The sequence below is a fragment of the Garra rufa genome, chromosome 17 (assembly GCF_049309525.1).
Source record: "Garra rufa chromosome 17, GarRuf1.0, whole genome shotgun sequence".
Classification (NCBI taxonomy): domain Eukaryota; kingdom Metazoa; phylum Chordata; class Actinopteri; order Cypriniformes; family Cyprinidae; genus Garra; species Garra rufa.
Window position 1 is genome coordinate 15,951,667 of NC_133377.1, and position 16,830 is coordinate 15,968,496.

At 38.2% G+C, this 16,830-nt stretch overlaps 1 protein-coding gene across 2 annotated transcripts in view; it reads left to right on the plus strand.

The window, feature by feature from the left end:
* The window catches only part of arid1ab (AT-rich interactive domain 1Ab), a 129,032-nt gene that overhangs the window by 93,719 nt on the left and 18,483 nt on the right, over positions 1–16,830 (plus strand). For both annotated transcript variants that reach the window (XM_073821271.1, XM_073821272.1), the window contains exons 5-11: positions 5,284–5,524; positions 5,668–5,742; positions 8,800–8,964; positions 9,041–9,359; positions 11,955–12,094; positions 12,203–12,300; positions 12,659–12,868. In XM_073821271.1, the coding sequence (XP_073677372.1) occupies positions 5,284–5,524; positions 5,668–5,742; positions 8,800–8,964; positions 9,041–9,359; positions 11,955–12,094; positions 12,203–12,300; positions 12,659–12,868 (1,248 nt within the window). The remainder of the gene's footprint in view (positions 1–5,283; positions 5,525–5,667; positions 5,743–8,799; positions 8,965–9,040; positions 9,360–11,954; positions 12,095–12,202; positions 12,301–12,658; positions 12,869–16,830) is intronic.

Consider the following 16,830-nt stretch of genomic DNA (forward strand, 5'->3'; position numbering starts at 1 on the left):
TGTATCTCAGTGGGACTTTCCTGGTAAAATAAAGGGTAAATGCTTGTCTGCCAAAGTCAGCTGAACTTTTTTGCTTCATCTGATTGACTTTTCCCAACAAATAGGTGTTCATTTACATAAACTACTGACATTTACTTATACTACTGTCATTGTAACAATACAAAGCTAGTTGAAAATCAGCAAGGTTATTCTTTAAGTTCGCAGTTTGTACAAATGTATTAAAAGTTTCTTTTTTTATTTAAAAGACTTATAGAAAATAAGTTTGTACAGTTAAAATATATTGAATGAATTTATAGAATTTTATTCAATATATTTGAGCTTATTTAATCAGATATAGTCAAATTATTGCAGTTTTAAAAATATTTAAATATGTGTTAAAATGAATTTGATTGGCTGTGATCAAATCTGAATTTTCAGCATCATTACTCCAGTCTTCAGTGTCTCATGATCCTTCAGAAATCATTCTAAAATGCTGATTTGAACCATTCATTGTCATAATAAATGTTGCAAATAGTTGTTTTGCTTGTTTTTTGTGAAAATCATGCTTTTTATCAGGATTCTTTAAAAGGAACCGGATTTTAAAAGGATTCTTTAAAAGGAATCTGTGATTATTACTTCTATTCAGCAAGGACGTTTTAAATTGATAAAAAGTGATAGCAAAGACTTATATTGTTAGAAAATATTTCTATTTTGAATAAATGTTCTTTTTAAATTCATCAAAGAATCCTGAAATAGTATCACAGGTTCCAAAAAATATTTAACATTTTCCAACATCGATAATTCTAATAATAAATCAGCATATTAGAATGAATTCTGAGGGATCTTGTGACATTGAAGACTGGAGTAATGATGCTGAAAAATTCAGCTTTGTGCTATTTTTTTATGCAATTATGCTTTGAGCATAAGAAACTTCTTTAAAATACATTAAAAATCTTACTGATCCAAAACTTTTGACCAGCAGTGTATGTGAGTCAAAGACGTGAAGATGTCCACATCAAAAGAAATGTACAAAAGTAATGTTGTGTCCATAGAAAGCGCATTAAATGTAAGTGTCTAGTTTTAAGGTTTCAAATAAGTTTTTGAAGAATAACATTTTTTAAAATCTTGTAATATTTTAAAACCTTTTCCAACTCTACAGCTGTGCAATAAAATTCACTTCAAAGATTCACTTTTCATTCATAAAGATGACATGGGAAAAAAAAATTTGAGATGAAAATGACATGAAATGACCCATATAACCAGAAGATGGCAGCAGAAGATCAATCATTGGCTGCCATTTCAACTTCCTGGTTTATTCAAGATGTCTTGCTTTTCGATTTATTATAAAATTACTGGTATAATAAATTATAGTACTTTTACCGCACTGAAGTATATAGTACAGCAAGTGCAGACAGTCATTAAAATAAATAAATAATAAATAAGCTCAGACACAAACAGCCTATAAGGGTGAATTATTTAAATACTTATATATAGTTCACTACAAATTAAATAAGGAAGTAAGAAATGTGTTTTATTGTTGGGTTTGTACTAGGGCTGGGTATTGTGACCAATTCGGCGATTCGATTCTTATTTTTATGGTTTCGATTTCGATTCGATATCGATTAGCTATCAATATTTCATTTAAAATGTTAGTTTTGCAGACATGGGATCCATATTTTGATATAAATGCTGGTAACTGAAACTCTCCTACTTAAGTTTATTACTGAAATACACATCTACATTAATAATAGGGTGCACACAGTTGTTTATTATAAACAACTTTTATTTTAAATGAACACTGTAACAAGAAGTCATAAATATGTGCATCCATTGTACACCATGTAAACAAACTGCAAAATGCACATTACTGTAAAAAAAAAAAAGTAAAAAGACTAAATGTGCAACAGTGAAATCTATTAAGAACTTCAAACATGTTTAAGAAATGAACTTTTTCTAAATTCAAAACGTTCAAAACAGGCCCATCATAAAGCCCTTGTCTGCGTATACAAAACATTCTAACTGTCCATAAAACTAACAGTTCCTAACTACAGCCTTTATCTTTTTTGATCACCAGATTTTTCTGCAAAAAAAGCAGCTGATGGTGACACCTTCAGGACAAGAGGTGAATATTCATATCCTCTTACGTGAATTCCCGAATCGATATCGTTGCGTTAAACTGAAGATCGATTAAAATCGGAGAATCGATATTTTTTTACCCAGCCCTAGTTTAAACACACAGAGAGAGTCTCAGTCCTCAGAGTCTCTTCATTAATTAATGCCCTCGCTCTGGGATCAGCGATGCTCAGAGATCACGTTCCCAGGTGCCGTTGCGTCACGTTGTGGTCACAAACACAGGCATTACGCCACACTCTCGGGTAATAAACACCTTCCTCATGGGTCACACACTCAGGAATCTTATTAGACGCACACATGCCAACATAAACACCAATCCACGGAGGATTGTTTCCTGTTAGGAGAGCAGAGCTGGGTCATGTAGACGCTGAAGCATGTGTGTGTGTGTGTGTGGCAGTAAAAACAGGAGCCTGAATCAGCGTCCTCCTCCTGTCTCTCCCTCTGGGGTTCCTCCAGCAGGTCACGGCCCAAAAATAGCAGCGGGCGCCGTTTCAAGTGCAAAACCGCCGACTTTGGGGCCGCAGCCAGTCTGCGAGTGTGAGATTTCTATGGGAATACTTGGCCATGCTCCAGTCGGCCTCTCACTATATGTGTGTGTGTTTCTCAATCCACTCCCACTTTTTTTTCCCTTTCCCTCTCTGATCTGACTGGCAGATGAGCTTGCAAATTTTCAGCGAACACATGCGCTCCACGTGACGCGAGTTGAGTGTGTAAATATTCCCACACACACACACACACACACTCCTCCGCTGGGAGGCTTTATGACTGACTGCCAGATTGATTTCAGCATCACACCCCATATGGACGCGCTGCTCATTTCGCTCAGGCTTGTTTTCAAGCAGGCTGTGTTCTGTAATAGCACAACCATCAATAATCAAAGACACATGCTAGTGTAAAGTATCCCTGTTTGCTTCGTATATTGACTGAACATTTTCAGATTTTATAGTCTCGTGCTTTTTTTTCCCCCTCTAGAATGTGCTGCCTATGTTCATTTGGTGTGTCTGTTATGTTACTCTTGTCGTGTTTGTTATGCGCCGTCTGTGTAAATGTCACTGATGTTTGCTCTGCTTTATGACACCTTGTCTTTCAGTCAGGATTTATTTTATAGAGAAATTGTGAGCAGTGTTTGGCCGTGCTGAACTTGATGCAGCAATGCTAGGTTGTTTTGGGTCTAGTTTGTCCAACAATTGTTTTTAACCATATTGCTTTGAAATGTTGTTTTGTGGATGTTGGGATGTTCTGAGTGGTTTCTGGCTAGTCGCTTCTTTGCAAAAGTCAAAAGAGCCTAGTCTCAAGTCTTACAATCTTTTGGTTTGTAGACATGGTTCAGGTTACTCCTTCAGTGAAAATGCTCAATAATTGCTCATTGTGCCATCTGCAATTTGGTTTTCTTTCTTTCCTCCTTCCTTTCTTCCTTCCTTACTACTTTACTTCTTTTTTTCCTTACTTATTTACTTCCTTTTTACTTGCTCATATTTTCATCCTTATTTCCTTACTTTTTTACTTAAATTTATCATTTTCCTCCCTGACTTACTTACTACTTTTCTTGCTTAATTTTTTCCTTACTTCCTCCCTTCCTTACTACTTTACTTCCTTCTTTCCTTACTTATATCCTTTTTTAGATTCATCATTCCTTCCTTACTTATTTACTTCCTCCTTTGCTTGCTTCCTTCCTTATTTCCTCACTTTCATTCTTCCTTACTTTCTCCCTTCCCTACTACTTTACTTCCTTCTTTCCTTACTTGGTTACTTCCTTCATTGCTTTAGTTGCATCCTTCCTTCCTGATTTACTTCCTTAATTTCTTCCTTCCTTACTCCCTGACTTACTTCCTTATTTGATTGCTTTCATCCTTACTTCCCTACTTCCTTCCATCCTTTTTACTTCCTCACTTATTTCCTTCCTTCCTTACTCCGACTTCCTTCCTGCGTTGCTCCTTTACTCTCATTTATTTACTTCCTTCCTCCTTCCCTCACATACTCACTGAATTACTTCCTGACATCCTTCCTTTCTTTCTTATTTACATGCTTAATTTTTTCTTATTTCATTAGTTGCTTTTTTACTTCCTTACTCCCTTATTTCTTTCTTTCCTTACTTCCTCACTTCCTTGCTTTCTAATTTTCTTCTTTTTTTCCATCCTTCCTCAGTTCTTTCCTCCCTTCCTTAGTTGCTTTCTTTCTTACTTCCTCCCTTTTCTTTCTTTCCTTTCTTCCTTACTTCCCAATTTTCTTCTTTTTTTCCATCCTTCCTTCTTTCCTTCCTTAGTTGCTTTCTTCCTTCTTTTCTCCCCTTTCTTTCCTTCTTCACTTCCTTACTTCCTAATTTTCTTCTTTTTTCATCCTTCCTTCCTGACTTGCTTCCTTCCTCCCTTCCTTGCTTTCTAATTTTCTTTTTTTTCCATCCTTCCTCCCTTCCTTCCTTACTCCTCTTTCTTTCTTTCTTTCTTTCTTTCTTTCTTTCTTTCTTTCTTTCTTTCTTTCTTTCTTTCTTTCTTTCTTTCTTTTCTTTCCATCCTCTTTCTCACTTCCTTCATTGCTCCCTTTTTTCCTTCCTCTCTTCCTTCCTTCCTTACTTAGTTGCTTTCTTACTTCCTTACTTCTTATTTCTTTCTTTCCTCACTTCCTTACTCCCTGACTTCCTTCCTTTCTTGCTTGCTTACTTGCTTAATTTTTCTTCCTTGCTTGCTTGCTTTTATACTACTTTACTCCCTTATTTTTTCCTTCCCTCCTTCTTTCCCTAAACCAAGGCCCAATGGTTAAAATATAAGATGTTTGTGAGATCACTTGCAAAACATTTGCATTCTCAGGTGTAACTTTTCCTTCACTCACAAAAGTATTGCGCTCCCCAGAGAAAGCATAGCAATACAGACTTTCCTCCCATCTCCTATTTCCATCACCAGCAAAACTTCTGAAAGTGAACGCAAAAGTTTAGCAAATGAACATAAGCATTTTTCTCTCATCTCATATTTTTTCCATCAGTCTGTCCCCGTAGGGCTTCTGTAAAAACTATGAGCATGCCTCTCTTCAGTAGATCACATGATTTGAGCTATCATTCATGTCTGTGGGACGAGCGCTCAGGAGCTTGTCTTGCTATGAATGAGCAGCAGTAATAGTGAGACCTGCCTTATCAAACAGCACTAAAGACACGTTTCTGTTTCTGGTTTTCCTGTGCAGGATTTGTCTGGCTCCATCGATGATCTCCCCACAGGAACTGAAGGTGCATTGAGTCCGGGTGTCAGCACATCAGGAGTGTCCAGCAGTCAGGGGGAACAGAGCAACCCGGCACAGTCGCCCTTCTCACCCCACACCTCTCCTCACTTGCCCGGGATCCGTGGCCCGTCACCCTCACCTGTGGGCTCACCCGCCAGCGGCCCGGCCTCACGGACGGGACCCCTCTCACCCGGAACCATGCCTGGTGGGACTCATTTATATCACTTCTTTACTATTATATGTACTAATAGTATATTTAGTGTAGGTGGAAATGCGTAATTCTTCCAAAATAATAGGATAATCATAAGTTGCCTGCTTTTTTATCTTTGCCATTTGCACCTCCAATAGGAAACCAGATGCCCCCCAGACCCTCAAGTGTCCAGTCGGATGGTATGTTACATTCCTCCATGGGACAGGATAGAGGTGAGTCATGTGACATTTTATAAATCTTTACAAGTTGACACAAAGCTACATGACTAATCCTTAAATGCATGAATGTTTCGCCAATCATTATTACATAGTTGGGTCTAGGGCTGTCCCCGAATAGTCGAAGATTCGATGCATCGATATGCAGAGCCTGATTCGACCACCGATCTCACAGTCGAATCTTCGCGGGTGAAACGAGCATCATACCATTTTGCCAATATGGGGGTGCTCAATGTCTAATTGCACACAGAACTACTGGTTTTGTACGGTTATATTAAGTTATATACAGCCTTTGATCATGATAATGCAGTAAAAACAAAAGTGAAAAGAAAGAAGCGTTCAATAAATATTTTTAACGTGTTTGTGAATAAATCCAACCACCCCTGTGACTAATTTAATTTTCACTTTCCCTGATGCATGACGAGATGAGGACCATCTTGACGGCAGGGATGGCGGTGATCACACCGAACGCGTTTTTGCAGTTGTAGGCGCCTCTTTTGAATGGTTTTCTGTTGGCAGTGAGCGTTCTGCACGCTGTTTATGCGTCCCCGGTGCCTCGCGTTTTGCAGGAGCGCTCTGAGCGCCTGAAGTTGAAAAAAAAAATCAACTCTGAGCGGAAAAACGCCCGACGTCATTCGCGTTCTTTTCCATTGTACAATCGAATGAATGGAGAGGCGTGCCTTCTGTTGTGATGGCGAAAGTTTACCGTTGCTTAAAAAGTCCGGAGACTCCAAGAAATGGAGGAGAAACCTTTGGTGTCTATCGTGGGTAACCCGGAGCTGTATTATTTAGGGTTTCTGCTAATATGACAGTTTACTTAACAGCAAAAAACTAAGATTTTAGAGCGCTCGCGCTATAATCCTTTGAATTGACTGACAGGACAGCTGTTTTGGTCGTTGCTTAGCAACATAAAATAACCGCAGCACACTGCTCTTTCATTAAAAGTCACCAAAAAAGGCAGTGCTGTGCGCCTCGCGTTTTTAGAACTAAAAGACGCGTTCTGTGTTTTTATTTAAACCTAAATAAGTTTGTCTGTCAGTTGGCAGGCAGTTTTGGTCGCTTATAAAATAAAATAAAAATAGTTTTACCCTCCTGCTGACTATAGTGTCGTGCCCCTCCCAACCCATTCACACACGCACATAAGCCTAGATGATTCGACTATCGGTCGACTATAGAAAGATTCGAAAATTCTGATTCGACTATGAAAATTCATAGTCGGGGACAGCCCTAGTTGGGTCTTTAGTAGTCTCAGCCTCAGACGTCACGCCAAAGACTATAGAATACCCAAGACATGTCACTCGTGTAATTTTGAATGGGGAAAAATGCAACGCTCATTATGGCCGCGAAGCTCCGCCTTTTTCTTGAAAGAGCCAATAGTTGATTAGAAAAGTCAGCGCGTCACTGCAGCTGCCGTTAGAAGTCCCGGTTGCTATAGAAACAATCGGTGCGCGCAGTACTGCGCATGCGCACTGGCTCATCTAGCCGGAAAAATAAGCGTTTTTTCACGCTATTGGAGCACAAGGAACCATATTTATGAGGCAGTTCTTGTTGGATTTCTTTGGAGATTTAAAATATGAAATTTAATCGTAAGCTTGGTGAACAGTTTTGGAGAATTTGATGTTTCCCCATTCAAACAGATAGGAGCTGCACTTGGATGCCCGAGATGCGTTTCAAAGATGGCCGCCGAGTGACATGACTTGCCTTAAAGGGACTTTGGTCACGCCCACAGAACGTTGGCTAAACGCCTGATGCATATGGTACACTTAACTGGAAACACTTCAGGAATGTCGAAGTTGTCATCTGATTAGTTGAATTTGACCGGATTTACGGAAGACGTGAGTGTCGCGTTTATTTTCAGTCCGCCGGGAAACAAAGTGCAGACTGATTTACTCGGCGTTTTGCTAAAATGTGCTTATGTAGACACCATTGTTATACACATGCGACATTTGTGAACAAATTACTGACTTACTGCTTGTTCTCCCTCTTCTTCGTTATCTTTCAATGCTGGTTATTTCAATGACTGACTTGTTGCACGCCAGTCTGTTGTTGTGGGGGCATTTCCACGCACAGAAACGTGACGCTGAACGAAACGAACTGTGATTGGTTGTTTGACATGTCGGTCAAACGGTCTTATGGGCGGGACTTGGCCAATGAAAGCTGCCATGAGTTCCAGACCTTCAGCCGTCAGTCTGAAGGTCTGGCTACGCGAGACTAGGTCTTTAGCGACCCGGACCTATATATCTAGCACGGATGGATCTCTAACTTCTACAATAGCAAAAAACTCAATTGATATTTTAAGAACAATTACAGAAGAATAAAATGAAGCATATTTCGTTACCTTTTGAAACTTAGAATAGTATAGTTCAGTTTAAACAGATAATTCATCCTCAGAGAATATACCAAATTTAATTTTACAGTGCAATATTACAGTATAGATTTATTTTTAATGGAATTTTTGTTTTACACTTTGATTTCGTACATATTGTAATTTTAGATTTTGATTTGTGATGATAACAACGATGACAACAGCAACAACAAATTAAATTTATAATAATAATATATTATTAATATTATTATTTTTATTTAAAATTAATAATACTTTTTATATTTTTATATCCATATTGATATGTAATCATAAAATGTTTGCCAAATTGTGCAGCCCTACAAACAAGCACTGAAAAACAAGTTTTTTTTTCTTTAAGAAATAGTGATTTTATTTTTTTCCCTCAATCATGCAGCCATAAATTGACTGTACACTTCCTGATATGCCCTGAACTAATAATGCCAAGAAAGCAGCTCCCCAAAAGGCAATTTCTGTAGAGCCTGTAATTATATATCATAAATTGTGATACGCTTATGCACACTTGACCATATTGCTTTTTTAGTTGTGAACTCTACCCAAGCTGTACCTCAGACCACCATTTTCACAGTCTGAGTTCAAAAAAGCTGCTTTCACACCAGCCAAATTCACCTGGATCAATACCAAGACTCCTAGCATGAAAACACAACATCAAGGGTGGTTGACTCTAGCATAACTCTGTCTGCTTTCTACAGTATACATGAGGAACCCTCAGATGCCGTACGGCTCTCCTCAACCCGGGTCGACTTTATCCCCACGGCAGTCATCTGGAGGTCAAATGCATAGTGGGATAGGTTCCTTCCCACAAAACAACTCCATGGGCAACTATGGGCCGCAGAGTGGTCAGTACGGACCACAAGGTGAGAAGCTTTGATTCGCCTGAACACTGATGCTTTTAAAGAGCATCAAAAACTAACCATTAAATGTGTTGCACAGGTTACCCGAGGCCGCCAGGTTACGGAGGCATGCCGAACGCCAACTATCCGGGTGGTCCTGCCATGAGTGGCTCTATGAACCCTATGGCAGCGCAGGGTGGAGGTGGGCCGTACGGAGGGATGCCTCCAGGACGCATGGCTCCGGGGCAGATGGGTACGAGGCCGTATGGCCCTGGCATGGCCCCCAACATGGCCCCCAATATGGGTGGCATGCCTCCTCAGGTGGCGTCAGGAATGTGTCCGCCGCCCGGGATGAACAGAAAGCCTCAGGATCCCGCAGCAGCAGGGATGCACCACGGCCCATCCAACTCCATACACAGGTACAGCATGTGCTTCTGAACTCACTGAATGACTAGAAAACATTTGGATCGGATCTGAGAGAAAGTCCATTCCACTGATTGCCAGCACTGATGCAAAAATTGGTTTAGTCATAGGAAGTTGAGTCACTGGAGCTCTGATTGTTGAATCATAAGGCTGCAGTATTATGATTAAAAAAAAGTGTAATTTTTATTGTAGATTATTGCTTTTGATACTGTAATAATGATTATTAATATCAGTATAGAAAACAATACAAATGTTTTTGTTTGGTTTTGGTTACGTCATATTCTGGCTTCACAAGACAAACATGTCGGTCCATGACTTCTGTCTAGTCTAGCACAAGTTATGCAAAAATCATTTTCAAATCTTTTCATCAACAGCTGTTTCAGCGCTGACTAATCTAAGCACCTCTGATTGGCCAGTGCGTTCCAAAGTTCACCAGAAACGCATTTGATTGGTTATAAGGCTCAGCGCTGCACAAAATGGTGCACAAAAGCAATCTGTTGCAGTGTGAGCGAATCTAAATGTAATTCCACAATTTTCACTTTCTTCATTTTCACATTTGATTTTAATCACAGCTGCTGTTTTATGAGTCAAACAGGAACGATTGTTGATGCTTAGTCCCACCCCTGTGCCCAGATTGGTTCAAACTATCATTTATTCAACCAATAAACGTAGGTTTTGGTCTTTTGAACCACCGATTCGCATGTTTCTTTGGAAATCTGAACAAACTCAAAAGTGAAAGTAAAGTGCGTCTTGCGTGCGTGAAGACAAACGTAAAATAACACATTTGCATGACAACACTCTGAAAAAGCACAGAAATACTCACGACAGAGACCTTTGACATAACAAACCAAAAACAAGGATGAAACGGCAGTATATTTCAGATAAAGCACTGGAATGTAGGTTTTTGTGTCACTAGGCGATGTTCCTGTAAAATAGTTTCCGATGCAGACTACCGCCAGCGGATCCATCTGTTTGGTTGTTATATTATGTAACTAATTCTTATACAGTTTGTAAAGATTATTTGCTCTATTTTTTCTGTTGCACTTGGTATATTTCTCTCTCATTTGTGTGTAGTTTGTGAATAATTTGGCCTGTTTATATTTTTGTTGCACAAGACAATTTGTGCAATTGTTTTCACTACTGTTCGTGTTCATTGTTCATACTCAGATTGAGAATATATTTATCTAAAAAAAAAAAATCTTTTTTACTGTGTTTTGCTATTATATAACACTGTTTCTGCTATGACTTTACTCCTGAAACATTTGGATAGCTCTATATTGTCAAACTAAATAGGTCTGTTTTTCACTGAAAAGCGCCTATAATAATATTGTAATTAATAGCTATAACTTGCTTGGGGAATGGTAATATATAGACAGTTTTATTTGGAAGTGTAAAACGGCTAAAGACAAATTTCTAAAGAAAAAAAGTTTTTGTTTGAGTACACAGTAAAAAACGATTGTTGCTAGCGTTTTTCCTAAAATTCTGGAAATTCACTCATTTTTAGAGAAAACAAAAGGAAAATTGCAATTTTAAATGGGACAATTGATGACAATTGATGCTGACTGCTAGAATAGGTCTGAAAAAAAAAAAAAAAGAAATGTACAGATGCCTGTTCTAGGTCTTTAAGGTCAAATTCATGGGGCATTTAGTAGCATTTTTGTTCATTTCTGACCCTGATGACTAATATACAGATTTTGGACACATAAAGATTAATATGTGACCCTGGACCACAAAACCAGTCATAAGGTTAAATTTAACAAAACTGAGATGTATACATTATATGAAAGTTCAATAAATAAGCTTTCTATTGATGTATTGTTTGTTAGGATAGGACAATATTTGGCCGAGATACATCTATTTGAAAATCTGGAATCTGAGGGTGCAAAAAAATCAAAATACTGAGAAAATCACCTTTAAAGTTCTCCAAATTAGGTTCTTAATGCATATTACTAATCAAAAAAAAAAATCTTCATGGAACATGATCTTTACTTAATTTCTTAATGATTTTTGGCATAAAATTAAAATAAAAAATTTTGACCCATGCAATGTATTTTTGGCTATTGCTACAAACATACCCCAGCGACTTAAGACTGGTTTTGTGGTCCAGGGTCACATATACAGAGACACAGCTGTGCCTCTCTCATGCCATTTGGAAGTAAACCGGTTGGAAATAGACAAGTGTATATCATGATCACTAAATAAGCTTGAATGGGTCTGTCTAATATCGGATCTTTTCTTTTAAACACTTGTGTATATAAAGCTGACTGTCCTTAAGGCATTACACATGAACACATATTGATTATTTGTTTGAGCTCGGAATTATGGATTTTGATTAACCTGAGGCTCAGAAACAACACTAGCTAATGTTTTTGGTAAAAAATGGGGAAATATTACATCAGTGCAAGCTTGCTTTTATATGTAAATCTTTGTGAAATCCTGAAGGGACTGCCAATAGACTCAGACTCTCACAGCAGAGATTTTACAGTCCTGTGGACCACAGCTGGATTCAGTCTGAAAATCAGGTCATGATAGTACAAGCAAAGGGAGAGTCATTCATAGCATTTAAATCGTCTCATTCATTTCTCTCCTAGACCGCCTGGATATCCCAACATGAACCAGGGAATGATGGGAGCCGGGTCTCCGTATGCCCCGCCCATGAACAGCATGCAGGGTATGATGAATCAAGCGGGACCGTACCCCATGCCCGGAAACATGTCCAATAACTCTGCCGGTAAGCACTGAACTTGCTTGCTTTGCTTTTTTGCTAATAGTGGGTTTTTGAATTTAATAAAATGCTTTTTGGCCCACAGTGACAAAGTGTTTTGCATTTGTCTCGTAGGCATGGCTCCCAGTCCAGAGTTTGGCATGGACAAGCTCAACCAACCCCAGAAGTTGAATAACAAAGTGGACGGGACGCCTAAGACCGAATCGAAAAAGGTGAAGAGCTATTAATATTTAAATGGGCGTTGCATGCCTCTCTTAAGCTGAAGGACGCAGGCCCTGAGAACAGCGCTTGACTGATCATCTGTATGGAGAGTTGTGATAGCCGGAGAATGTACAGGAGGAGTAACGCACATTCAGGGCTTTTGAAATTGCTCCCTGCAGTCCTGGCTTTATACATCATTAATGAAAATGCTTTTCCGCTGAAATGCGCATTGCACGTATACAGTGCATTGATATACTCGCTAGTGTGTTTCCTGTTTATGAAAACTGCATGGGGAATTTTTTTTACCCCATTACTAAACAGCAGGAATCTGAAACTTGCATGCATTTTGCTTCTTTTTTGTTCTTGCAGAAGTCCAGTTCCTCTACCACCACTAATGAGAAGATAACCCGACTGTACGAGCTGGGCCCGGAACCGGAGCGCAAAATGTGGGTGGATCGTTACCTTGCGTTTGCTGAGGAGAAAGCCATGGGCATGAACAATCTCCCCGCGGTGGGACGCAAGCCCCTCGACCTCTTCCGCCTCTACGTGTCCGTCAAAGAGATTGGCGGCCTCACTCAGGTGTGACTTGGCAGCTGGAAATTACAGCTTTTTGTAAATTAAAGGCTTTTTTGTAGGAGCTGCTATTGCACATGAAATGGTGTTAAAAGTAGGGCTGCTTGATTATGGCAAAATCACGATTATTTGGGTCAACCCTGTAATCACGAGTATTTAACACAATTGTGAGTGGGTCCGGAACTCTATATGATTGATTAATGTAAAGATAGCAATACAATAGAGAGAAAAAAAAAAAAGATACAAATGAAACTACTTTTTTTTTTTTTTTTTTTTTTTTTGGAATTTTCAAGTAATTAATTAAATGTAAAATAAAACAGCATAGTCTTCACTGTAAGAGTTAAAAATGCTTTGTTTCTTATAAAAACTACAAAAGTCCCTCCGTCAAGAGCAGGAAGTGATTTTGTCTTTTGTTGTTTGATTAACATTAAGCACAGAGACGGCAGAAGGAATATAACTTTAAGAGCTTCACGGATCCAATATACTGTTACACACGTATTTTCATTCTCAACTGTTTGTTAATTTCAGACATTGAGGAGGTTTACACAAATAATCACCAAACGCTGCACTTTGACATATTTGCATGTATTTGACTGTTTAGGTACGCATCTTAAAGGGATCGTTCACCCAAAAATTAAAATTTGATGTTTATCTGCTTACCCCCAGGGCATCCAAGATGTAGGTGACTTTATTTCCTCAGCAGAACACAAACGGAGGTTTTTAACTCAAACCGGTGCAGTCTGTCAGCCAAATAATGTGAGTGGATGGGCACCAAACTTTTAAAAGTAAAAAAAAACATGCACAAATCCAAATTACACCCTGCGTCTCGTGACGATGCATTGATGTCCTAAGACACAAAACGATCGGTTTTTGTGAGAAACTGAACAGTATTTTAGGGATGCTCATTTCGGTTAATTTTCCTGACCGACAACCGCTGCTCTTTATCCGAACATTAACCGTTAACTGATAAAATTAGAATAATAAATTAGTTTAAAATAAAAATAGAATGCACGAGTATCTGTGATGATACATTAAAAATACAAGCAAATGTTTTATTTTAACGTGCAAACAGCAGCATACAGAGCAACAACAAAAACTGTATTGACATATACTTAAATTATCACGCATCAGCAGCGGTTCTGAATGAAAAAAAAAATATATATAAATAGCCCTACACTAAATATGTATAAATTAAATAACTACCTAATTAAGATGACAAAACTAAAACACACTGAATCCTTTTATGTGCTTTGAAGAACTGTACCCGGTCTTATTCTTCTCGTCGGACATAAAAATATATAGCAGGCCAGCCAATACCTCAGTGTGCCTAGTTTTTAACATGTCCTCATGCTGTACGGGTAGGCAGGACTGCTGCCTGTTAACTGTTAGATCCACGACAAAAACACCATCACAAAAATCCTTTCAATTTGCGGTTCGGGTCTTCCATCCACTGTCATATGCGTGTGGAGAAGCGCGTGTTTTACAGCCTTCAGCAATAGCCAATCACAGACATGTATGTTGATTTGATTATCACTGTGGCCAATCAGAGGAGGCTATGTTTCAATCCACTCACCAACCAAAGTGCTGGTTTCAGTTTTGCTGATTTCTACACTTTCGCGAACTCTCTTATTAAAACAAAGAAAGTGTAGGCATTATATAAATAAGAGATTAATTGTGCAGTGTAAAGGTTATTTTATTACTTTTTAATAACTTTATGAGATTGCGATGAACTACTCCAGGATGAGTGATAGCTTTCCAGTGATTGTAACGGGAGCGCCTATTGCGCACTTTCTAGACTATAATTCATTCAGAATTTGAATACATTCACTCACGGATTCACTCTCTGATAACCCAATAACGCCACTTGCCATTGAGTTGCATATACTACATCTGTTAACTAAGTAAAGGTGAAGCGAAATATGTCTGTACAGCCACACTGCACGTGTCAACACGCGCGCGAGTAAACAGATAACTTACAAATAGCATTATTTCTTTCACCATGCAGCAAGCGTAAAAAAAAGAATAGAAAAAAAATAACCCTTTTAAACCGTTTAACTGATAGTAATAATCGGTTAAAATTCTTACTGTCGGTTAACGGTTAAACGGTCAATATGAGCATCCCTACAGTATTTATATCATTTTTTTACCTTTGATGCACCGCCACGTCCATCTGTGATGGGCACGAGTTTAGCATCCGGTTCGTTACATGTGAACACGCTCTGACATAGTATACGCAAACGTAATCTTTTAGCTTTAAATGGGTTTGAACAATCAGGATAAGCGCAAGTAATTACCATTTTGAATAGCCACTATACCCACAATCTCTGTGCTCTGTGTAAACAATGAGTGTCCTATACACGTGACAGATCACTTCCGGTGTTTGCGTATACTACGCCAGAGCGCGTTCATGTGTAACGAGCCGGATGCTGAGCTCACGCTCAGGACAGATGGGCATTGCTGTGTATCAAAGGTAAAAAATGATATAAATACTGTTCAGTTTCTCACAAAAACCGATCGTTTCGTGTCTTAAGACATCAATATATCGTCACGAGCTGCAGGGTGTAATTTGGATTTGTGCATGTTTTTTTTTTTTTACTTTTAAAGGTTTGGTGCCCATCCACTCACATTATTTGGCTGGCAGACTGCATCGGTTTGAATTAAAAATCTTAGTTTGTGTTCTGCTGAAGAAACAAAGTCACCTACATCTTGGATGCCCTGGGGGTAAGCAGATAAACATCACATTTTCATTTTTGGGTGAACTATCCCTTTAAGCTAAACGTTCACTTAACTTATCCGTGTTCTGTTCCTTGTCCGAACGCATAAACAGAACAGCGCAAATTCTCTTTCCTGCTTTTAAAAACGCAACATCAAATAAACAAATCAAGCATGTCTCATTTTATGCAAGTCACATTACATGATTTTACTGATTTGCATGTGAAATTGTCTCAAAAAAACAAAGTCTCAATCTACTAAAAATTATTCATTTTAATGTGGCTTGCCAGCTTAGTTTAAGGAGCACATGAATCAATTTTCTCTTTACTACTAGTTGCTGCACAAAATAAGCGTGAATAAACATCAGATGTGTTGTAAGAAACCGTAAAATGTACTGAAATGCATCATGTCTTATGTAATCACTGTGTTTCAACTGCAGAAAAGATGTCAATAAAACAGTTTGAAAACAACATGTAACATTAGTTACCTCAGGGAAGCCAATCAATATCTGTAAGCTCAATAGTTAGCCAGAAAAAAAACAACTTTAGAGAAGAGCATATGCATTAAATTACATATTAATTAATATTAGACATTATATCTTGATTTTTTGTTTATATTTGAATAAATAAAATCTAGAAATGATCACTAGAAATGTGTGCTATAATATTGTTGGTTAAGGGGGAGACACTGCAGGCAAAATGCTTTTTTTTTTTTTTTTTTCATGCACCAGTCCAATTTGAGATTTTGGGTTTTTTGCTTTTTTATAGTGTTTTTTCAGACTAGTGGAAAGAAAACACCCAAAAGACACTTAAGTGTTTCTTTTATAGCACTTTATCTGTTTGTCAATAGATTTCAATTGCAATCCATTTTTTTAAAGGCCGTTTTCTCAAAATGAGTTGTTTCTCCTAATCTGAGCCTTAAATCTCCACTTCAGTAACACTTACACACACCAAACTTGACATTTTGATTTCTGTCTATATCCTAAAGGTTTTTACAGAGGGATTTGTTCATATATAATTAGCTTGATTTTATACAACATTTTACTTCCCCAAAAATTGTAAAAAAAATAAAAAAAAATAAAAAAAACACTGTTTTCGGTCTGTTCAGTTTTTTCCTGAATTGAATAACAAAATGCGATACCCCAAATCCCCTCTTTAAAAACATTTGACTCTAATATGTGACCCTGGACCACAAAACCAGTCTTAAGTCGCTGGGGTATATTTGTAGCAATAGCCAAAAATACATTGCATGGGTCA